Source organism: Belonocnema kinseyi, chromosome 4, assembly GCF_010883055.1.
Source record: "Belonocnema kinseyi isolate 2016_QV_RU_SX_M_011 chromosome 4, B_treatae_v1, whole genome shotgun sequence".
In the NCBI taxonomy this organism is placed as follows: domain Eukaryota; kingdom Metazoa; phylum Arthropoda; class Insecta; order Hymenoptera; family Cynipidae; genus Belonocnema; species Belonocnema kinseyi.
The window spans coordinates 97,925,482-97,950,376 of NC_046660.1; the positions used below are offsets into that span (position 1 = coordinate 97,925,482).

The 24,895-nt window shown below is 31.6% G+C and overlaps 1 protein-coding gene across 1 annotated transcript in view; it reads left to right on the forward strand.

Moving 5' to 3' along the window:
- Positions 1-24,895, forward strand: part of LOC117171200 (SAM and SH3 domain-containing protein 1-like) — a 574,484-nt gene that overhangs the window by 511,115 nt on the left and 38,474 nt on the right. Inside the window, exon 6 of the mRNA XM_033358281.1 lies at positions 16,726-16,792. Coding sequence (XP_033214172.1) covers positions 16,726-16,792 — 67 coding nt within the window. The remainder of the gene's footprint in view (positions 1-16,725; positions 16,793-24,895) is intronic.

Consider the following 24,895-nt stretch of genomic DNA (forward strand, 5'->3'; position numbering starts at 1 on the left):
CCTTGAATCCATAATATTTAAAAACGCAGGCTACAAGGTTCTGATTTTGTAAAATTAGGATTCTCTGATTTGAATCAATTTCTAAAAAGTACTTTTATTATACATTAAGAGCATTAAATTAGTTATATTATTATTAAAAAATGGTTGCAATGCTAGGATAACGACCCCACTAGTAGCCTACCTAACTACAGTGTGCCAACCCATGCAAAATAATTTTATTTCCTTCTTAATAAATATTTATAATAATAGCGTATTCGAATAATTATTCTCTTTCAATTTTTTAATAATTGTCTATTTAAATAATTATTTTAAATAGGATAATCCACCTACAGATACATGGCCCACTATTGGGATTGTTACCCTATGCGGTTTGTTTCAATTGTTATACTTTTCCTTAGAATTTGTACATATACGTAATGCCATTGTTTCTTTTATCCCATATAAAGATAAAATTTCCTAATAAGGACAAAAAGTTTCCAATAATGAAAAACATCATTGAGTCAACGTAGAATGTACATACATATCTTTAAGAATAAGTTATTTATGTTAAGAACAAGAGGTTATTTTTGTTGCAGGTAGATTTCGAGGATGCGATGAGTCATCTCCGTCTACCTGCTATATTAATTTAACTTCCATTGCTGATGTTAAAATAACTTTAATAAGTGTTATTTTATTAATAGTTCAATTTACAAATGAAAATAACACTTCGTTTTTACTGTAAAACTTTTAGTTAGTCAGCGTTAAAACCAGTGCAATTTATATGTTTATATTAAATTTTAACTGTAGAAAATTAGAAAGCATTTCTCTTAATCTAAAAAAAGTTTAATTGCTTTAAAAATTGCTAGCTTTTGAATCTGATATTATTACAAATTTAAGATCACTAATTTATAAGTCATATCAGAACGCTTCTAGATTTCAGAGTCTTCCAGTTGTTAGAGCTTGGACTAAAGTTCCGATAATTTTTAGTTTCTAGAGTTTCAGGATCATGAAATTGTGGAGTTTTTGAAATTGATTGTCCATGAAACCAAAACATTAAGTATTTAAATGACACAGCTTTTGAGACTATACAATTCTATTGTTCAAACAAAACATCCAATCATATGAAATTGTAAATCTATAAAGTTGTAAAATCGACTTCAAAAGCATTAAATTGGAAAAAGTTCTGAAATCGAATTAAACGCCTTTCAATAGAATAAAAAAATAAATGTCTTGTAATTTCACACCTTTCTAACTTAAAATTCGATCATTTTTGATATATCATATTTGGAAACAAACACTCCATAATAGGTCACTTTTCGAAAGCCTTGAATTTTAATCATTAGAAGGTTAGAAGGTGTTAATTTGGAAATTTCACAAAAACTGCTAGTTTGAAAGCTATTAATGTTATGAAGAAAAACAATTTGAAAATATATTAAAATATATAATTAACGTATTATTTAGAAATAATTCGAACAATCATATTACTGTTAAAATATTTGTAAGAAGTAATAAAGTACAGTTTTAATTAGGTTTACTTTGTGTGATTATTTTTCTTCTATTATTTTCGTCCCCTAGAAATCCACTATTTTGTTTAAAAAATAGAATTTCCCCATTTCTTCTGTTTATTCTGTAATATTTTTCCTGTATGGGTAATTTCCAGAAGTTTACTAATTCAGACAATACGAGTTTCAAATATAAATTCAAAAGCAAAACAAAAATTCAAAACCGCCAAAAAAATATAGTATTTTAATCAGGGGTAATCCAAAGGAGTATGAAAATATCAAACTAACAGATCAAGGAATTTAATTATTTCCAATGTACCTATATGAAGTTTATACGTTAATGAAGATCTCACAATAGGACATGCGACTATATCAAACGAGAAAAATTAAGAAACCTTTATAGATAAATATGCTGAATAGATTAAAATATTTTTAAATATGAGAATTTCATTATTTGTTTGATTGAGTCTTTTGCATTTCAAACGTCCTCTTATTTTACAGTATAATTAATCAATATGGAGCATTGCTATATACTTTATAAAAAATATCACGCAAAAGTTCAATATCACGCAATAGTTGGCATAGATTTCAATAAAAAATTCCATTTGAGCGGGGCACAGGTGACCATGACAATCAGAAATTGAGTGTAGCTACTAATTAGGCCAGTTTGTTTTCCAACTTTTTTTCTGATTTAATTTTAATACCCCATAAAAGTGGTTAATAGAATCCAATCTTTCTCTTGCAAAACCTTACCTAGATCGGACAATATCTTCTGTTCATTCTTTGAATTTAAAATTCAAATTTTTCAAAATTAAAACCAAATGTTTCTGATTATTTAAAAAATTCTGACGAATTTTCTATATTTGTGCGGTTGACTCGTAAACACTAATATAAAATTGAAAATTTAAAGCAAAATTTTATGCTTAATCTAGAATTTTTTTTGATGTCCCAAAATTCGTAAATATCGATGAAATTTCAGGGTCAACATATCCAGCTTTTTCTAAAATGTGTGTATTCCTACTCAATCCAAAAAACATGTTTTTTGCACACTTTCCAAAAAGTACAAATTGAGCGAAAAGATTTGTGTATAAATTCATTTCGAACCAGTCCGAACAATGTTGGAATCTGCATCCGATCCAAAGCATTACAAATGAAACTATGCTCCGGTTCATCTAGATTTAATGCGTGGATCGAAATGCGTGTTTAATCTTATTTGATCTGAATAAATCTAACACAGAAAAAACGAAAGATAAAGTTTACATCGATTTCAGGGGAAAGATTCACCGCAACAAAAATTAACCTTGCTAGATAAACTTGACATGAATGGAAAATAATTTCTGATTTTAACCTTGTCTGGATAATCTTTCGCCTTATAATCGATCCATTTTTATTCGAGATATGTCGATAATTACGACGCCAGCGCTATCTATCGTCGTTTAACTTGATTAAATTGGAGAGGAATGGGTATTCCCGCGTGTCAGTTGCTTTTTACGCTTTTTTCTAAATGGTATTAAATAAGTTCTAATTCGCCTACAATAGTGTAATTTATTTCGGAGGAATGTACCAGTAAGAGCTCATTTTTTCGTGTTTTCTGTTGCTGATTCTACATGTTTTACCGAAATTTGTTCAGTTCAGCGTGACGCAGTAGATGAGATCAGAATTATTCTCCTAACCTCGGTAGTTTCCCCATTGCTGCTAAAGACACCGTAGCAGACGATAGCTTTTATTCCATCGTAGAATATACTTTCGCCAAATAGCATATAATCTTTAACAGCAGGAAATTTTACATGCAACAAAATTTAACTTTAGATTTTTCTGTGAAGCTTCGGATTGAATTCATGTACATATACGAACTGGGAAGTATGGAATCATTGTCTCCGATTGATTCCAATTGTATCAGATACAGATTTTGGAATTATTCGGATTGGTAGGGAATAAATTCCTATCTGAAACTTTCGTCAGAACTACGTCTCCTTTTGACATAATTAACGAAAACTCAAATAGAGTGTTAGCCGTCAAGAATGATGTTTTTCTATTATATAGCAGCTAACATGTAAAATGAATCACCTACAGTGGTAAGAATCCACACTTACTCTAGAATGACAAAATAAATCATTTCAAATCGTAAAACCTTTTATTTAATTCAACCTGGCCTATACAACATACGTATCTACGCTATAACTCAAATGTTTTTCAATTTTCAAAGGTATCTACCATTTCGCTTTAATAAACTTGTCTGTGAAATTAGAGCAACAAGTAAAACTGCCTTCTGCTTATTTACTATCGTTACCGCCTATTCGAAGCAACCAGTTAAGTCAGGAACGACATTTCAGATTAAGTATCAACAGAGTAAATTGTTGAGTTGGTTTGAAAAATAGCGAGAAGCAATATCTGTAATCTGTCGGATACTCGTATTGAATGTCCGCTGGAAGTTATCTGTGTATAAAGTAACGGATCATAGATCGCAATTTCATTACTCCACATACATATGCATGTATATATGTATATACGTATCCAGAGAATATCTTCGAATCGCGTAGACCTTTTCAGGATGCATCAAGTGAGTCCATTTCCTCGGTGTTGGGTCGGAATAAGATGGAGCAAAACGGTGCTTTGAATTATAAGTTAGGCGCAATCGCGCTATCCATCGAGCCCGTGGCAGCAACGATTAACGGCGCGTTTCTGAAACGACGGCCCGTACGGGCCCCCGGTATGAAATTGGGTATCGCTTGAATCTGATCACAACAAAGTGTTCGTTCCACTACTACCTCCGTCATCTGGTTTCATCTTAGACTCTTATCGGTAGAGATTTGCATGCGTGCCCTCGCCCTCTCTCGATGCTTCTTATTATGCAAAACAGTGCAGATCAACTAGAGGTGATATCATCATAATCGGCAATGCGTACGCAGCCGCGATGCGCCTTGCATTTCTTATGCGTGACTCTCTGCTTTTCACCTCTTGCATTCTCACTCGCGTGTGCCTCTGCTCTTCTATGATACTTCTGAAAATTCGAGACGAGATAACGTTTCAATTATTTTATCCAATTGCGGGTATAGGAGGATTTCTGTCTCTGAATCAAATTCAATTCAGTGAAAGTGTATTTAATTAAATTTTGAGCTTATTTGAAGCGTTCATGAAAAAATAGTTTAGCCTTTAAAGAAGACATATAATTTGATATAGATTTTTTTATAGGTAGAAGTATTTTTGCATATTTTCAGTGTTTTTATCCTGCATATTTAAAAGAAAAATTATGCCCTTTGGAAAATTAATAAGTTTTAAATAAGATACTTTGAAAGCTGAAACTTAAGATTATAACGCATTATCAAACAATTATCACACGGATATTACGGCGCTGTATAGGAGTATCGCAGCAATGTATTTCACTGAAACAGTGTAATAGGTCAATATTAGTAGAGGAAACCGTTGAAATTGTACAATTTATAATTATAATCAAGCCATCAATTTTAATTTTAGCATGAACGAAGGTAAAATTTAAACTAGAACTAAACTGCAATAAATAGTCATAAATTAAAATTTTAAAGTATTGAAATTTGTGAATTACCATTATTCTTACAAATAATATATGTTTCTCAAAATAGTTATTATTAAATTCAAGATTAAACTATATTAGACTAAATGAATGGAATAAGTATTGATTAGTGGACAAATTTTTTGTATCAAATCTTCTTGAAAGATTTCTTGAAAGCTAGTTAGTTAACACTTGTTTAACAATTTGTTTATAAAAATTATAACTTTGGTGTAACGTGTAAATCAAATATTAATATTACAGAGTTTTCAAGAAGCTTTGATGAGAAAAATGCTTGTTTATGTTATTTCTTATTATCAATAATCATTGATAAATTATAACTGAACCTTTTACTTACAATATCAATGTCGATGTAATATTAAAACAAAGTAAAAAAGCACTTACAATACCGACCAGAGTATTGTCAGTCCACTAAAAAAATCATACTAAAAGCAGGGCCGAGATAGCATGTGAGAGAAACCAACCTATTGTCTGTTTTTGGACCATTTTAAATTCTGAAATTCCACTTACTGCATCCTTCAGTGGATTGAATGGAAAAAATGAAAACTGTGATGAATCTAAGACTAAAATCTCCTCTTTAAATTGAGACCAATAAAATATTAGACATTTTAGTTATGAAATCACTGTTTTCAACACCCTGGCGGAAAAATTATATATTCGAGGCGTCCTAACGGTAGGATGCCAACGCACACGCCACGACTTGGCGGTACTTAACCACAAATATAAATAATAAAAAGCTAACCGAGAAGTTAGCGCCAGAAAAGTCTTGATCGCGGAATTGAGGAAGATGAAGCTAGTAGTTGGCCAAAACTAAAAGGTGCTCGCTCGCTTCATCAAGTCATGAAAGATCTATCTCGGGCTATCTACCTATTCTATCTTCATGCCTTTCTCTCGCCCGAGATAGCACTTTCATGATTCGATGGAGTAAGCGATTATATTTCAGTTTTGGCCAATTCCTAGCTTCATCTTGCTCAATTTCGCGAGCTGAAACTTTCTAGCGCTAACTTCTCGGTTAGCTTTTTATTGTTTATATTTTTGGTTAAGTATCATCTAGTCGAAAGCGTGCGTTGGCATCCTATCGTTAGGACGCCTCGATATAGTTTATATAGAGTGTGAAGTATTATATATAATATTCATTTGTTTTATTCAAAAAATGTATAAAACAAATGAATATTTTATATAATACTGCACACTATGTATAAAACATACATAATATTTTCACCTGGGCAGTTGCACCCCTTACTGAAGTATTTGTGTAAAAGAAAAATGGCTACAACAATGAACTTGTATATTCAAATTTGCATAAAAATATGCCATAAAAATACATACATCGTGATCGATAATACTACTCGCTATGGCGCGTATATTTCACGTCATTAGGCAGTACTGCACATGCAGTGTAAGGGGTAATACGGGAATGAATTCGCCCTCGATCTCTGTTAAAGTTTAGGCAACAAAATTATTTTTATTGAACAGGATTTGATTGGAATAAATGGGTCATATCGTGAACATTAAATCACTGAGTGGTTGTATAATTACATTTAATAATATTATAATAATTATTATTATATTTGAGCCTGTAAAAAACATCCCATTTGAATTCGGTTACAAAATATTAGTAACGAACTCCCGAAATAATGGAAATCTTTTAATCTTCTTGGACTGATCAAGTGATCACTGATTTTTATAACATTTTATTATAATAAAAGTTGTTTTCTATTATTAAGTTCAATCTTTGTCGGTAGTATATTTTTTTTGGGATATATACAGCAATTTTTATCATTACAATTATTAATATACGATCAAGTGAAATCCCTTTTGGGGTAAGCATGACTTATTTGGTTCTAGCCGAGGATTAGAGTTCACATGCGAAAAGTGAGAAAGGGAAATCTACGCGGTGATATAAGGGAGCTGGAGTGGTATAAATTTATAGAAAAATCTAGGTTCCCTGTGTTGTTTGTATAAATAGCGCGTCCGTTCCGCAAAACTGCTCCGAACCAGTAGCTGATCAATCTCTCTAGCAAGCACCCCAGGCTTATAGCTTCACAAAGTAATTATGTGAAGTTCTGCACTCGGACCCAGATGTATCCAAGGTCTTACGTTTCAGGCGGCTCACATTCTATCAACACTCTTCATTACATCTTATGTTTTTGTACTTTTTACATATGTACTTTCATTTTAGGGTCTCATTCGCACATTCCCTTCATAATAATAATGTCTACTCTATACTATATTCTCTGAAAATTTTCTCATTTCTGACTTAAACCATTAGCGCTTCACTGCGCACATTGCGCTGGTATTGCAATCTGAAATAAACGAAGTTTTGCATTTAATATATTTTAAGCTAAAACTTCACTTGAAATTTTGAACTAATTTGAGGGGAAAGAAGCTTTTGAATTGAAACATGACTTATTCGTTATTTGTCAAAAGCAGACACAGTTGATGAAATTCATATGACATCATGAAGACAGATCCTGAAAGTTCATATAAGCGCTTCGTACACTGTCAGAAAGAAAAAAAAACTCTCGTTTGGAACAAAAAACGTAGTTTTTTCGATTTTTTTCTTTTTTGTATACTAAGATGGTCCTATTGCGGTGTTTGGATGTGAGACCGATCCCGAGTATGTGATTCACTTTTTTGAATTGTTTAATTATTTAAAGTTTGGATGTAAAATTCTATTTTTACTTAAAGCGGACAACGCCAGTCCAAATTTTACATGAGATGAACACTAAAGTATTATATTAAAGGATTAGATAAATTCGTAATAAGATATCACAATATAACTGAGTAAAGATTTTCCATCATTTTTTCGAAGATTATTATGTATGTCATATCCACTTATTAGTTTAGACTGTTTAGTGTAGACTGTTCAGTTTAGACATTTCATGAATTTTGTAGGGAGTTCCTAAACTACGAACGGATTATCCAATAATCGGCAGTTTGACAATTTGTCTAAACAATTTAGCCGTTTTATAAAGTACACAAGCAATTTTACACAACTAGTGTAATAGATTAGTGTTTTACTACCTGTCTAATTATTCTAGCCATTTGATGAAACGCCTAACATGTCACCGAACACACGTTGTAATAAAGTTTATTGAATATAATTTGAAGTAATCATGACTTAATTTATGTTAGCAACGATGAACATGGTTCACTACGTATATGAACAAAGATTTAAAGAAAATATATGATAACACATTACAATGTAAATAATGCCTGTTACTCAGTCAAATCGAATTCTTACTGCATTTAGTTCACCCAATAAAACATTTTTCTTTGTTTTTGTAGTATTATAATTTATGGAATGATTTTTTATATAAAAATTTTTTAAAGCCGTCCAATGAACTAAAAACTGTATCTTTAAACTACATGAGAGAGTAAAAAGTGAAATTCCGATTGAAAAATTCCTTAAAAAGTTACTACGTCGTCAGAATACAGGAAGACCGATAAACCGATATATTCTTCAAAATCAATTTTTATTCATTGTACATCTTGTCTTTTTGACGTAAAAGTAATTATAAGATTTAATCAGCCAAATGTGTTGATACTGTAGGTTTCATGTACCTGAAGTTCTGAACTTTCAATTGAACGAATTTTTTTCCCCCAATTCTGTTTTAAATAAAAATATTGTTTCAAATAAAATTTAAATTTGAAGTTTCTTTTGTTGATATATTATGTGTAATATAAACAAACAAATGTTTTATGACTGTTTATAGTTTATAAGCCATCATTAAAAATTTCATTCAATTGAATGTTCAGAACTTCAAGCACATATAGATTGCTAGTTTACGGATGATAAACGGAATATTCTGTTACAACTTATCAGAATGACCAACATGAAGACACTGCCACGTTCAAAACAAAAACTATAATCTCTATCAAAAAATGGGTAATAGCAATTTTCTAGATCTTTCTAACGCAAATAGTTTTCTCTCTAGACTGTTCGTAAACAATTGAATGTTTAATTTTCCTAGTTTTATTTTTCATTCATTAACCATGAATTTTAGCGGTAAAAGGTTAGCTAAAAACTCAAACTATCAATATCTACCACAAAAGGGAGTTCTGAAGAAAATTCTTACTAGAAAATTCCTTCGAAAGTCATCGTGCAGTCAGAATACAGACCTACCGACAGACCGAGAGCCAGACATGGGTTAAGCTCCTACGAAAGTAATGGCAGCATCTGTTCTGAAATTTAAATATATTTGAAATTGTTAACCTAGTTTAAATAAAGAGAAATTTCCTACATATTTTTGTCTTTATTCACATTGTTTTAAATCACTATTTTATTTATTTAATGTTGCAAAAATTCTTTCATTCTAAAAATAGCACTTTATAAATACAGTGTCTTGATAAACGAAGAACACTTTATCCCGACTTTTTCCACTTGTGTTTTTATGCGAATATTGGATTTTCCTGCCTTCCAATCTTAAAAGTACAACTTCTAATCGAAAACTTCTCAAGGATTTCTTTTTACTTGTGAGGCAAGGAACACCTAAAATGCTTATGATATTCGGTGTGTATATTTCCTTCGAATTGGACAAACCTTCTTATGTCAGAGCGATTTTGGTAAAGGTGTATCGATAAAAGCGAGGAAATACGCAAGAAAATGCAGAGCACGCTGTGATGCTCCTAGAGTGCTTTGAAAAGCGAATCGATTATCGAAACTTTACCAAGCGATGGCTGCAGAGATGATTTTGTATATAAAAGGCAAGAGCAAAAAACGTAAAATAGAGAAGAGTGCTAAGGGACGCGACGCAGTACGAAGGTCGCTGTGATCGAGAAGGATTTGCCAATGGTTCTGTTGTGGAGAAAAGGAGGAAATCGCATTCAGTGTAGAGACAGAGGGGTAAAGGAACTACTCGAGGGAACCGTAAACCCGTGACGGAGGTGACAGTAAAACTTTTATGGCCGTGGCGACCTTTATTTCCATATTGCTCGCTACCGGAAAGGTAACGTTTTTTCAGATGCTAGTAGTTTCAACCAATTTCGTCGGGCTTGTTCTCCGACTGGCGACAAAACCATTGAAATGGGTCGTTGTCTGATTAATCTTCTGGCAAAAAATTATTTCTCTTTTATTTACACAAGTTTCACGTAATTTCTCTCGAAAGCAGTTCACACTTTTTATTACCTGTCTCGCAAATTAAATACCTTTGCAAATTAAAAAGAAAAAAAAACAGTGAAGCGCCTACCCTCTCACGTAGCTTATACGTTTATCCTTCTAAAAAATTACGATTAATTTAGACTTAAAGTAAACTGAAAATATAATACCGAAATTTTATTATGCTTGTGGAATTTAATTATTTGCAAATGCAAATATACAAAATGATAATTTGTTTTGTTTTCAATAAAATAAAGATTCTATATTCAAAATGTTTTAAGAAATAAAAAATTTTGAATTATTTTGAATTAATTATTGTATTTGGTTCAACTGTATGCCACTTCATCTAAATATGTTTATATGAAAAAGTACTCCAGAATAAAACTACTAATAAATAGTGAAGGGTAAATCGCAATGAAGTCCGCAGCGTATTTGAAGAGTTAGTCTTAGTGCTGAATAAGTAAGGAATTTGAACGAAAAGCTTTTCAGGTCAGGAATGTCCGTCTGCTGAAAATTTTTTTTAATAGTTGCGAAAGATTTAACTGAAGACTTCTGAACTTTTAATTAAATTGGTTAATTAAGATACACAATAGTTAAATTCCAACCTTTAAATGATGTCTATGCATTGATAAATGGGTGTGCAATCCCTGTCCTCGTGAATTGCATGGAAGCATAGTGATTGACCACAATATCTAAAAAGTAAATGACTAGCGTTTTTGCAAAAAATCATTTAAAATTGTTTAAACTTTTTGTAGACTATATTATTTTTTTCATTTTGTCTTATGAGTAATAAGTGGAAATCGTGTGACAAACAGTTTTTGCCTTCGGCCAATGAATGTAGGATTTAGTGGATAATCACTGTGCTTTCAAAATCAGTAATCAGATAACCTTCTTATGGTCAGCGAGGTGTTCGATGTCTTTATTTCACCACACTTCTGTGGCCAATAAAACAATCATTGACATATGCTAATCACTATTTCGCCATGGCTAATGATTGTGTTTTTTGACATTATTGTTAATTTAAAAAAAATATGAATTATCTACTACTTTTATCGCTGAGCTTTCTACGGTTATTTAAAAATGTATTAAACATCTGTGTATTTTAGAATTTCATGTCACGCTTATAGTGTTTTTTACAAATTGTTAAATTGGAAAAATTCCTCAACTAGACAACGATTATACCGAATACCCTAAATGAGCTGTCAACGCAAAGGCTTTTAAACTTGATTCCATTTTACCTTTTAAAACACTACAAATATACTCAGTATTATTTTCTAATTTAAAAACTTCTGTCATTAAATTCCAATTCATCTTTTCCAAGTAAATTAAAAGTATTTCCCAATCATTAATTAAAATTATTTCAATTTTCCAATTTTCGAATTGTTTTACGAATCCGGAAACCGTCCCGAAGTCATTTTGTATATCTTTACGTCAAATTTCAATCCAATGATTTCAGAATTAGACTTACAAAGTTCCAAATTGAATATTTTATACACAAAACTTTCAAAACTATTGAATTATTAAAAACTTTACATGATTAAGCCTGCAAAAATGGTGTTTTCTAACCAAGAGAACCGGGAAATAGCCACACTGTTAAAAATTTCTGTTGGAAACTTCCACCACATGTATTGGTAGCTTATTTACGAAACGTAAGGTAACGCTGCAATACACAATATTGTAGTTTCCAAATTCTGGCATTGGTACGCTACCTTACATGTCTTGGAATTTTATAATACAAGTCTAGTAACTGGATATCTCGACGCCTGTTGAAGAGAAAAATTAGAACAAAAAATGTAAATCATTTCTGAGAACACTTGTCCTGGCAAACAAATTTCTGCCCGTGTGAAAAAAGTTTGCATGGCTCAAGCATGGCAAGATATGTACTTGGAAATATCTGGATAAAGCATGGTTCACGGCTGAATGACTAAATGGTAAGTTCGCTGCCCGGGTGCACCGGTTCGTGCACCAGGTAGTGTAGCACATATTCTACGAGAACTTTTTAAAAATTTAAATTTTGTGAATAATGAAAACAATTCCAAATGGTGAGTCGGCAACCCGGGTGAACCAGGTCGCTCCTCACGTAGTTTAGCACGTATTCTGGCAGAACTTTTTCAAAATTTAGATGATTCCAACAGCCAAAATTAATAAAAATTAGAGTCGACCTGGGGCGCGACCTGGTGCACCCGGGTCGTCGACTAACAATTTTTAGTTATTTTGGCTGTTGAAACAATCTAAATTTTGAAAAAGTTCTCGTAGAATACATGCTAAGATACCTGGGGCGCGACCTGGTGCACCCGGGTCACCGACTAACCATTTGGAACTGTTTTCATAGTTCACCAAATTAAATTTTTTTAAAGTTCTCGTAGAATATGTATTAAACTACCTGGTGCTCGACCCGGTGCACTCGGATCGTCGGTTCACAGTTTTTAGTAATTTTGTCTGTTTGAATAATCTAAATTTTGACAAAGTTCTCGTAGAATACGTGCTAAGAAACCTGAGGCGCGACCTGTTGCACCCGGGTCGTCGACTAACCATTTGGAACTGTTTTCATTATTCACAAAATTTAAATTTTTTAAAAGTTCTCGTAGAATACGTATTAAACTACCTGGTGTTCGACCCGGTGAACCCGGATCATTGACTCACCATTTTAAGTAATTTTGGCTGTTGGTAATTTCCTTGTGCGCAATTTTCGTCTTAGAAACGCTCTAATACATATATTGGAATGCTGGACGATGACTTCACGATTTACAACACTTACAATATATGTATTGGAATTTCGTCATTCCAATACCATGGTTGCAATGTTACCTTACGCTTGTATTGTAGAATTCTGGTAGATGTGTGGTAGAACTCCAAACATTTTTAACAGTGCAGGAATAACGGGGAATTAATAGGGAGTTCAAATTCGAGCCAGGGATAATATTTACAATTTTGGAAAGTGTTAATTTTGAAAGGTTTTAAGAGAATGAAAAAGAATGTCGTAAAATTTCTCCGAAAGTTTAAAATGATTTTTTATTTTGCAAACTTAATAAGAAGATAATATTTCAAAACAATGCAGAAGATTTCCATAATTGTCAAAACAGAATGTTTAATTTATGTGGTACTAGCGATTGAATAGTTATTGAAGATTTATTAAAAACAACCATTATAAATATAATTTATTTTAAGGCTGTTTGTAGTCGTCCTAAAAAATTGGAAGGGTTGGAAATAGGGATAGACCAGTGAGCGATAACATTCGGGAAGACTATCGAAGCTTATGAAAAATATTAAACTAGTCATCTCGAATTCCGGGACGAGACATTTTGTTACTTTAATACTGAGTGAATTTTACATTACCTATGTTATAAACACACGTAATTATGAATAAACTGTCGTAATAAAGTATTAGAAATAGCTGTTCGTAATAACTCCTCATTAATTAACTAACTTTTAATAAATAATAATTAATTATTAAATTAATTTACTAATAATTACCCCTTAATAACTAAATAACTAGGTAACTAACTTTTCAATCATTAATGAATCGTTAATACCAAAGACACTAAAAATTATAACTAAGAATTATTTAGTAATTAGAACAAAAAATATTACTGCTTAATTATTGTGAGATATCGTAATACATCAAAATATACATAGGAATATTTATAGAATAATTATAACTGGAAAAAACCGGGAAATGACTGTGAAATTGGTGAGCAAAAATTAATAGACACCCTGTGTGTCCCAATATTATTTCCCGGTTTTCTGACCCATCTTTAAAGCTTACCCTGTAACAAAATGCTAAACACATTCACAAAATATTTTAGTGAAACTCACATAAGATTGAGAGGCCTGTAATTTATCAAAATAGTTATTTACAGTATTATAAGGAATTTCTTAAAAGTATTTACTATAATCACACTTTTGTTTACAATCTATGCACATAGTTATAAATTTAAATAAATTAGAAATTACTAATGGAATAGCAAAAAGTTAATCACTAATACAATAAGTGCTTATTTAACTATCTTTTAATAAATTTTAACTAACTGAATTAATTCAATGAATTTATTTTAAACTATGTTGCTAAAAACTGAATTAAATCATCTGTATTAGTGTTTCGTTACATTTGTCTACTAAGAATTATTCAAGCGTGACTAAAAACTAAATAATTGCAAGTAATTGCTGAAGCAAGAAGCCAGTCAAAGATTTAGTTTACTGTTAGTTACATTTAACTAACTTTTATCTTAATTTAACTAATTCAGATTTAAAGAGTGCATTTATGGAATATAAAATTAGTCAACATCTACAATGATTACAATTATAAAAAATATTAAATAGATTATATAAATAGTTAACTTCGATCACATTTTGAATGTACGGAAATTTAGAATGTTCCGCATATCTTTATAAATAACATCCTAAATTAATTACTTTGGTTAATGAAAAAACTGGATCTCTTCGCAAATATGGCGAAGAACTCTAAGATCAGACCTCAGAAATAATTCGAGCTCGTGAAATAAATCTTGTGAATTATGAGCCTCGCGAGAGATCTCGCAAGGAATCGGATTCGGGCATTAATTCATGGAATTGAATGCATCCATCATTTATGAAAGTGGATAAAATGTGTTACTCATAGTTATACAGCGCGTCGAAAAACTTTGCTAAAAGAAAATGAGATAAAAGAACAGTCCTTTTGCTGATTCTCAGTTCTTGGGTCGTTTGTAAGTCCACTGACAAACTTTGCTTTCCCTTGCGTAGAAAACCCTCGTAGATAATCCCGGATGATCTCTGACCGTCCATGTTGTTTCCTTTAAGCTGCGAGACTGGACCCTTCACCATCTAGTAGCTAAAATGTCCTAGAAACTTTTGGTTTTATTCTACCTCTCTCACGCGAAAAGGTCTTTTACGACGCATGCTTCCCTATTTAAGGGAGCCACTATCTTTTCCCTGATATCTCGAAGTTGAGTTTTGCTTTTAACACTTTTTAAATTATTGCTCCAAAGTGAGATCCTTTTACTCAATAATAAGAAATAAGTGTTCTGGCAAAACTTTAACTATGACTTTAAAATTGAATGAAAGGTTCGCTCAGAACTTATAATAAAGAAATTTAATATAAAAAAAGAAGGTGCGCTTCGGGCACAAAGCAGAAGAAAATTCCTAATGATATTCTGTTACGAGAAAAAAGTAGAAGGAGCATATAATTTCATGTCTGGTTTACATCGATTTATTAATCGATTAATATTATCGATTACTTACTACCTAACAACTTCCAAAGAACTGTAGTCCTGATAATAATAAATTTTAATCTAGCTAACAATAAGTTGATGTATTGTAAAAAATGATTAATCTAAAATACATATTATTGGTAATGTAAGAATTCTTTGAATTTTTTTTGAATTTTTCTTAGAAAAATGACCGTTTATTTTGTTGCCTTGTATATGAAATAATAATTTTTCTCGATATTAAAATTACAATATACTCAATTTCTTTTTTTATATCCATTTTAATAGAAATTGAGATACCCGAAACAGAAATGTTTTCTGAATCACTATATCTGACCTAGATTGGCCTTTACTACTTAAACTCTGTTCAGTGAAACCAAACAGTGTTTCGTTACATTGAAATATATAATATCTTAGAATTTTTTTTAGTGGCAATTTACTCGTTTCAAATAAGTGAGGCGAAGGTGATGGGGTATATAGCATAGGCCTTGCACCCACTCCATCGGCTTGCGGGTTCTATTCCCGCCTGGCTCTCTGGAAGAGCCTCGGCGGCCCAAGCGATGATTACTAGCCTAGCAAGGGAGAGTCTCATCTCCGGAGAGTCGTGGGACCGGTAACTCTAGAGAAAAAGGATCTCTAAGTACTTAAAGCTGTTGCTCTTGGTGGTTCATAACCCACCTTAAACTGTGGGTCCCCCTCCCACCACCATGTAAGTGTGTGGGGGGATGAGTAAAGGAATGGGGAAGAAGGTACACGAAAAATGTAAACCCCTAGGCGGCACTTAGAAGCTCCCATTACATTCCACTAGTTTAAAATAAGAAAACATTAAAAACGTCTGTGAAATAATTTGCATTTTACCTCTTCAAAAACATTTTTTTAAGTAATTTGGTAGCACCTTTGAAATTTTCTAAAATGTACTTAGTTGACTTCTGTCCTATTGTTGAAGCTCTCTTATAAAAATGCATTCAAGTGACCGTGGTCACCCAATTACAAGACCTTTTCACCGTTTCAAAGTTAATAAAGAGGAAATGAGCTTTTAAAATCAATCACTCCCCGGTAACAATCAGGTAATTGGGCACCGCGAGGAATTAAAGTGTATTCACTAGGAAAGAGCCAATCTGTGCAGTAAGAAAGAAAAGAAATCAAGACCGTTATTCTTTCAGTTTTTTTAAAAATTTATTTCATACGTATCTCCAGCGTCTCTAATTTGACCTTTTGTAGTCTGATCTCTTGGTATATACTTTACAAACGAAAATTGCAAAGTAATCTGTTAAAATTATCATATTTTTAAAAGTATGCCTGAGACAGTAATTTAAAAACTCGCAATGCTACTCGCTAATGTACCAAAACCTCTTACGAATACATTTTAATAATGTTGTTTTCATGTTTCAGATTTTAAGGGATCTCCGGCAGGGATTAAGGCAACTAGGGAGAGACGGTCGAGGTCAGCTCCCGGGTGGTTAGTATATGTATATTTGTATTTTCCAGAGTACTCTCTTAACCTCAGTTTAGTTGTTTCCTGGACTCTCCAATGTTTGTGTGGCTCATCTCCGACCCTGTAAATCCTCCTACTACATCAAACAACTCGAACGCGTGCCAGCAAACGAAACGATCCACTCCCAAATGACATCTCTCGGTGGTTTCCACTCCCAAAGGACTCATATGCGTTATACCCACCTCCTTTTTGCTAACCCTTTGAATAATCCTTACTCATTTTCTGCATGAACTCCACTTCTCAGTAAGTTTTCCTCAAGAAGAAAAATGAAGAACTCTGAAATAGAAGCGTTAAATCAAAATTAAATATATGTTGAAAATCTTCCTTTATCGGTATTTATGAAAAGAGCATTGATTTTCGGTTTGTAGAACTTAGGTATTTAATTTTGCTTAAAAAGTATTTTACAAGTAAAAAATGCTATTGCAATAATATTAAGCGATATGGAAGCCTAAAATATTACCCTGTTCCATGCTGTAACTACAGAGTTCTCAATTTCTTGTATACCTATTATTAATAATCTAATTTGTGTTTCCCAATGAGATGTTCTGATTTTTGATGCATATTCATTTAGTCTGACATATATTGACCCTTTCTACTCGCATACCGTTCTATAAAAGAAATTTTCATTTGTGTCAGACCTACAATATCGAATCGTCCATACACAGATAAAAATAACCAAAGCCATTTTCTATTAAAGGGAAAAATTTTTTCATGTAAGGCTCGCTGCCAAAAAGTTGTAGTTTCGATAAATTTTCAAACGAAAACTTCGTTTATCTGCGTCTCCTATTAATACTTAATACAAGCAGATTTGAGTAAATTTCAAACTGTTTTATTTCCAAAAAATGCGCTGAAATGTTTTTAGAATTCTTTAGGAAGTGTAATTATTGTATACTAAATTTAAGTTAAATAAATCATAAATAAATATTATTAATTCGACGTTTTTATTTAAAGTTGATTAATTTTTCTTTGAAAAAATAAAGGCGCGTTTAAAAGCACATTTTAGAAGGATAAGATTATTGATAAATTTCAATAAATAGTTCTTTCTCGAACCAATTTGACTAAAGTTTCGACCAGCTTTGACAGGGTGAATCAGATGACTGGAACTAAAATATAAATACACATTGAGAACATATAACCTATAAAAGGGTTACGGCAGCCTCACCCATAGTGGAATATCCAATTTCGAAATGATCGGAAAATCATTTAGAGTGGACATCCAAATATTAAAAATTACTGAAAAATATTTCAAAGTAACAACAAAATCATACGATGCAGAGTTCACAAGAAGTTCTTAACTCAGGAATAATAAAAATTCTTGTGCTTTTATTATTAATCACACGGGAATAAAATTAATGATTGCTTATTATCTTCAAGATTTAATAAAGTGATTTTCTCGAGTTATTTTCTAAGATATGAGTGTCGTCGAGGGGAAGCAAATATTCACAGGCAGATTTTCAAGCATAATTAAGCACCTCTAGAACTAGAAAAAAACTTCGAATTCTTATTTCATTAATATCTCCATTTTGTGTTCAAATTTGTCATTATAAGAACATATTACCGAATGGAAGCTTGAGCTATATTTTGAATTCTCATTTCTAAACAAAAGCAACTAAAGTTTTGAACTTTTCCTAAGAACTACTTTGCTTGAGGAACCTGATCCTAGTATTATTTTAATGAATCTATTAAGCCGTGGAAATAGGTCAAACAACCGGAATTTATACTTCACAAGTTTTTGGCAACGCAGCGACCCGTAAATTAAAAATATTTTTGCTTGAAGCAAAGTTATTAAATAAGGGAGTTATCTGTCTACATTCCTGACATTTTAAATTACTCTTTTCGATTTGTAATTCCTCAAAACTTCTTCAGGACATTTTTTTATACGAGAAGTGGTCTTGTTTTTTCACACTTTTGAACCCTATCTCACGAAAACTCGACAGAACTTTTTAGATACCTGAAACTAGTTTATTTATATTTCTTAAGATATTTGCTACTTTTCGCAACAATTTCCAATAGTATCGAGAAACTTTTTTCAACACATCGCATGATTGAATTTTCTATTTCGATGGGAAACTACCCTTCGTTGGGACTGCTGCCTTTAGTTCGGCATTACTTCCAGTGTTGGTTTTGTAACTTAATCAAAAAATAAGTTACTGCGAACATTTTATGACTTCAGGAAGACTTGTAACAGTTTCGTTAACTTAGTTTCTGATTACCAGTTACAACCCAACAGTGGTAGTGGCGTCGAAGTGAAGGGTTAAAAAACTCCCTCTATTATTGAAAATTGCCTAGAAAAAAAAACATTTCTGAAGGACCATACATTAATTTGCGTTATACTCTTTTAAAGTTTTTTTGGCTTATTCAAGATATCTAGGAAACTTGCATTTCTGACAAGCTTCATATAATTGTACGTATTAATGTCTTAACTCTATTCATTTAAATATATTATTTGTTAAAGCAGTGCACACATTACGTAATAGATTTCAATTTTCTTCAAGAGACGCGATGTACAAAAGTGCAGAAAAAGAATAGAATGATTGATGATGAACTTTAGGGGGGAGAGCAGACCAACCTACAGTTGATAATCATTAATTTAAAATACTAAAGTGTAAATAATTAAATTAGTTTAATTAATAGCTAGTATATTTATTTATATTTAAGTGGTTTTAATTAATGATTGTCTACTCTAAATTCAATATCTACTTTAGGGCGATCTCTCCTACTTGAAAAAGCTTTCAGTTCAATTAGTATCCATTGATCAAGTGATCTTGTTTTTCTGATATGAAGATTTGAAAATTGAAATAACATCAGAATCATATAAAAATGGATAATCTTAATTTTAATCCAAAGGCAAGAAATTATTCGAAACCCCACTGCGATTAATTTCTCAAGCTTCCAGATTTGGTACGAATATGCAATTCTTAAAGAATACTGTTAAAAATGTGAACATTTTAGAGTTCCAGTGATTTGATAAGCTTTCATTAATTAGAATATGTATATGTTCGAAATCTTTTAACATTCTTATTTACGTTTTTTAGAAATGAAGAATAAAAATTTATAACACATTCTGACTATGTGGTTCATTCCAATTACAAATGTTGAATAAAATACGCTAGTTTCTCTTGTCATCAGTAACAAAGTGCGTAATTTGAAATAAAATTGCTGCTCAAATTTGGTTATCGAACGAGAAGCCGTTTATTGACATCAATTTTTTGTTATGCATGCGTTTTTCTAAATAATGAAGCAAAGAATAAATCCAATAAGCTATCACAATTATTTGAGATCGACATCACAGTAAATCGCAGAGGTACTCTTTATTTAGATTTGGATGAGAGCATTGCAAAAAATTGAAAACTATAATTAATATACACGATTCTTGCCTTCATTCTTGCCTCAATTCTTGCGATATCCAAAAAATTTGTGACCAACAACGAAACAAAGGACTGTTCATTACAAATTCGTTATTTCGTGACAGGCCTTCAAGTAACACGCACAGGTAAATGTTGTAAGGTTTAAAGTCACGCGAGAATCTACAAGGTGATGAAAGGTTTTTAACTTACCTTCACTTTTTTCTTTCAAATGAGAAATAGAGGAAAATTATAAAAAATATTGATATTTGCAAGATTGTGTTTTTTGTCTCGCTGCTTTTCCTCTCAATGTGAAAATTATTAATCTTAAGCAACTTACTTTCATATGATCCTAATTTAAGGAGACTTATTTTTAAAACTTCACATTAAAATACATATAATTCTCCTCGTGTTTAGAATAATTAAATTCAGAACTTCTACAATATCTACAGTTCTTCAAATTTAACCGGTGAAATTGACAGTGAATGTTTGAATGTTTTAACAAAATATTTCTCAACGAAATTGTCTCAAACCGTATGTCGGCCGAAATATTTGAAATTATCTTCAAATCTTTTAAATCCTACAAAGTCTCTTGATTTTTGTGAAATTAGTTGCCATTTATAGAAAAAAATGTATAAATTGTCAGAATTTGTTTATATCTGTTGAAACCCTTTGAAAACACTTAAAATCGTCCCATTAAAATCCTGTGAAGTCTGAAACATTTCTCAAGTCCCTCGAAACCATTAAAAATACCCCGAAACTTTATAAATCCTATAAAATTTTTCAAAATCAAACTGAACTTCAGGAGATTCTTTGCAATCCCATACATTTTGGCTTAGTCTCTAAAAAGCCCTTAAGATGTTTAGATAATATTAAAACTCTTAACTAATTCTTGTTCAATCCCTTTGGCTGCTGCAAAAATTTCAAAAAGCTCCCTAAAACGTTTGAAAGCTCTGAATATTCTTTAAAATAATTAAAATCCTTGGAAATTTTACGAAATCCCTTAAAAGTTGCTTAAGACCTTTTAAATCAATCAATTATAGACTAAAATCTTATATTTATATTTAATAAATTAATATAAGTTCACCAAGAGATTGGTTTCTCTTTTTTCTAATATTTGTCTTGATTTCTTTAATTCTCTAACCCCTTCTTTGGCACGCACACAACACTCTACGTGATTCCAAATTCTCGGCAGGAGTGTGGAGTAGAAAGACCGATGGACACGAAGGTGCAGGCAAGGTTGAAGGTTGAGCACGAACAAAACCGGGGCACACGCGTAGATTACGTGCGGTCGATCGTCAGATTTCCAAGGGATGGGTATGAAAAGGAAAGATTGGAGGGTGTAGATTGCAGAATGTAGAAAGAAGGAAGAAGACAAGAAATGACGCGACGGGTGTTTACGATAACGAGATTAACAGCAAATCCGTGAGGGGCTTCGCTCTTCGTCTATTACCACTACTACTACTGGTGCTGCTGCTGCAATGAGCTTGACGCCGCGAAGCAATCTCTTCATGCAGATAAATCGGCAATAAATTTCGTCAGACCTTCCGGAACTGCAACGCATGTTTCATGGAGACTAATCTTATGGCTTTAATTTGACTCCAACGCCTTAGGAAACGGAAATGCATAAACTCTCATTCAATTTGTAATTCAGTTTGTGGCTTGGGGCTCTTCATGACTAGTCTTATCGACTATTAGAGTCTATGAAGTTGAAGACTCCTTGCAAATTGCAATATCGTCTTAGAACTTATATTTTGTCAATTTGGATGCCTTTGAGAGATACATATAAATGAAAATTAAGGCATTTTCTCAAGCAATCTTGTTTAATAAGTCAATTCGTCGCCAAACGGATGTATCTCAAAGTCACTCATAATTTTTTCAGTTCAAGAAATTTTGAAATAACTTTGCTGGTTCCGTCGTATTTTATTACGTATTGTGCAGTGTGCAAGTTTTAATATATCTGAAAGCTTCGCAAGGGAAAAAATGTATGTTTTTCATTTTGTGTTTAATATTTCTTTTTTTTTTAATAAGATGAAAACAAGTTTTGGTACTCACAAACATTTTTTAACAATATTTGTCCTACAATTATAAAGTAAATTTTTACAGAGGTTAAAAAACCATCGAGAAAATATTTTAAGAGGATAGGCAATATAACTCATTCTTTTCTATTTAATTTATAAAGGCCGAATCCAGTTAAAATCATGCAGGTCAGCTGGTAACAAGCTCAGGATTGGTTTGCAAATCAAATAAAGTTTTATGCGTAAAAATTGAGAAACCATATCTTTTAAACTAACATAGCAACATTTTTAGATTTTTTACGAATATTTCGAAATTATAAGGATAAAATTATTTGTGTTTGCAATTATTTTATGTTTTCTTCAATTTTGCCATTTTTTAGATATTGGGGTTTTTCTTGTCCTAGATTATTAAGTATTTTCCCTCTCTATCGAAACTGATGCACAAAACGAAGAAATAATAAAAAATGATAAAGCTCTTTCAATTTATTGAAAAATTAGAACACAGAATTTTTTTTCTAGAACAACCGATTTTTTTTCGTTGGAATTTTCAGAGTGCTAGATAATGTAAATTCGAAGCGAACTGAGTATTGGTTTTTTCACGAGAAAGCAAAGAAAAAGTAGTTAGGTTTGACGTCCGATGCATTTTAACGTTACATTCAATAAAATAATATTTGTATGGTTTGATGTAACAAACATCAGTATAATTTAAGAAATGCTCTAAATCCTAAACTCTAAATCCCTATCTCTTCTGATAAGTTCAACGAAAAAAAATGTTGCTGTTTTGATAAAGTTTCGAATTTAAGTTTTTTAAAGATGTTACTCTCCATGTAAAAGAACATATTTTATTCGCAAGGCAATCATAAACACTCACTCGTCGGCCTTCATGATATAAAATGGATTTTTTCAGTTGAGGTTTCCGGAATAATAAATAATAAAGTTAAAATTTTTCTCATTATTATGGTATAAAAGTTAGAAATTAATAATGTCAACAATTTCTTGAAAATTTGACTTTACCATTCGAGGACAAATATAGGTACTTTAACATTTTTACATTCGTATTCATGAGAGTGTAATGTAATCGTTCAAATTTTCGATCTCTGGTTTTTAACGGATCTTTATGTGTCTGCACTCACAGAATCCAAAAACCATAAAATTTTATCTGTGTCTATCTATCTGCCTATTTGTATGTCGTTATGTCTGTATGTATGTATGTATGTATTGTCACCTGAATGTCGTAGCCACGCTACCTTTTGAAGGATTTGTCCAATCCAGTCAGCCTTTGATACACTTCTTATAGTTCCCAAAATGAAGGCTAAGTTCGTTAAGCATATATTTGTAAAAAAAAAAAATTTAGAGCATTTCCAAAATTTGAAAAAAATTGTTGTCAAAGTTTCTTATAGATGGGTAGAAGACTTGCAAATTAACCAAATAAAATTTTTTATTTTGATAAAAATTAGAAAAGTTATATACTTTTGAAAATTTTGAAAATGTTCAGAGAAATAAAAAATATATATTTTTCTAAAAGATTAAAAAATTTCATTTCAATTCATCACTAGATATCAAATATATTTACAAACTATGTCAGTTACATTTTTCGATAAGACAAAATTTCGAAAACCTTTGGCTTATTCAAAATTTGAATAAAACTTTCTTATGACTTTAGAAATTTTGGTCAAATTTTCTGATGCGCGTCAAAAAGAATTGCAAATTATCCTAATGAAATTTTTAAATTCGATAAAACATCAAAAAGTTATATGCTTTTCAACATTTTGAAAATTGTCTAAAAAAGGGAGAAAAAAAATTTTTAATAGGTTCCGAAATATCAATTCAAATTTCTACTAGATGTATAATATATTTTTTTCTAATCTATTATTATGAAATTCTTTAATTAGACAAAAGTTCCAAAATTTGGATCATATTCAAAAATATGCAATTTTGATTCTTTAAGAAATCCATAAGTTTAAAATGTTATTTTTATTAGATTTTAACAAGATTTATAAATTATTTTGATGAAGTTTTTTACGTGGACACGAATTATCGAGCGCGAAGCGCGTTTTTCCTAATGAGAATGTAATCGTCAAACCCGTAGGTGCTTTGAGAACCTTCTTTAAAATCAAATCGAAAAAAATGCAGTTACAATTTATGGCTGTAATTCCTCAGAAGTTTCAATCGCAGTTTTCGATTTAAGTTATAGTATTTACATTATTTGACAAAATTTACTTAAAGTGTAAGCATTAAACGTACGGAAACGAGCGCGAAGTGCGAGAGCGTACACGCGCGCCGTAGGCGTGCTCACACTTGTGATGCGCTACGCGCGTAGCGCGCAATGAGAATGTGCCCGCACAGCGAGCATATTGTTTTTTAATAGCAGAAATGGTTTTACTGCGGTGATTTTCTTTGGACTTAAGTTTCACAATCAAATAACAAAAATTTGGGAATAAATTTAACCTTTCAATCTCAACTTTCTTCATAAAAGCCCAACTCATAAGCTGTTAAAATCCTGTCACTTTTTAAATGAAACGAAATTTAAGGTTTATGACACTCTTCTAAGAGATTTAATGCATTAAACTAAATGGAATACGTAAAATTCTACAAATGAAAATTTAAAAATGTAAAATCTCATGTTTAAAAACAGGGGATCATTTTCTCATCAATATGAAGAAAATTCCAATTTATAATTTTCCCTTAAGAGATTCCCTAATCTT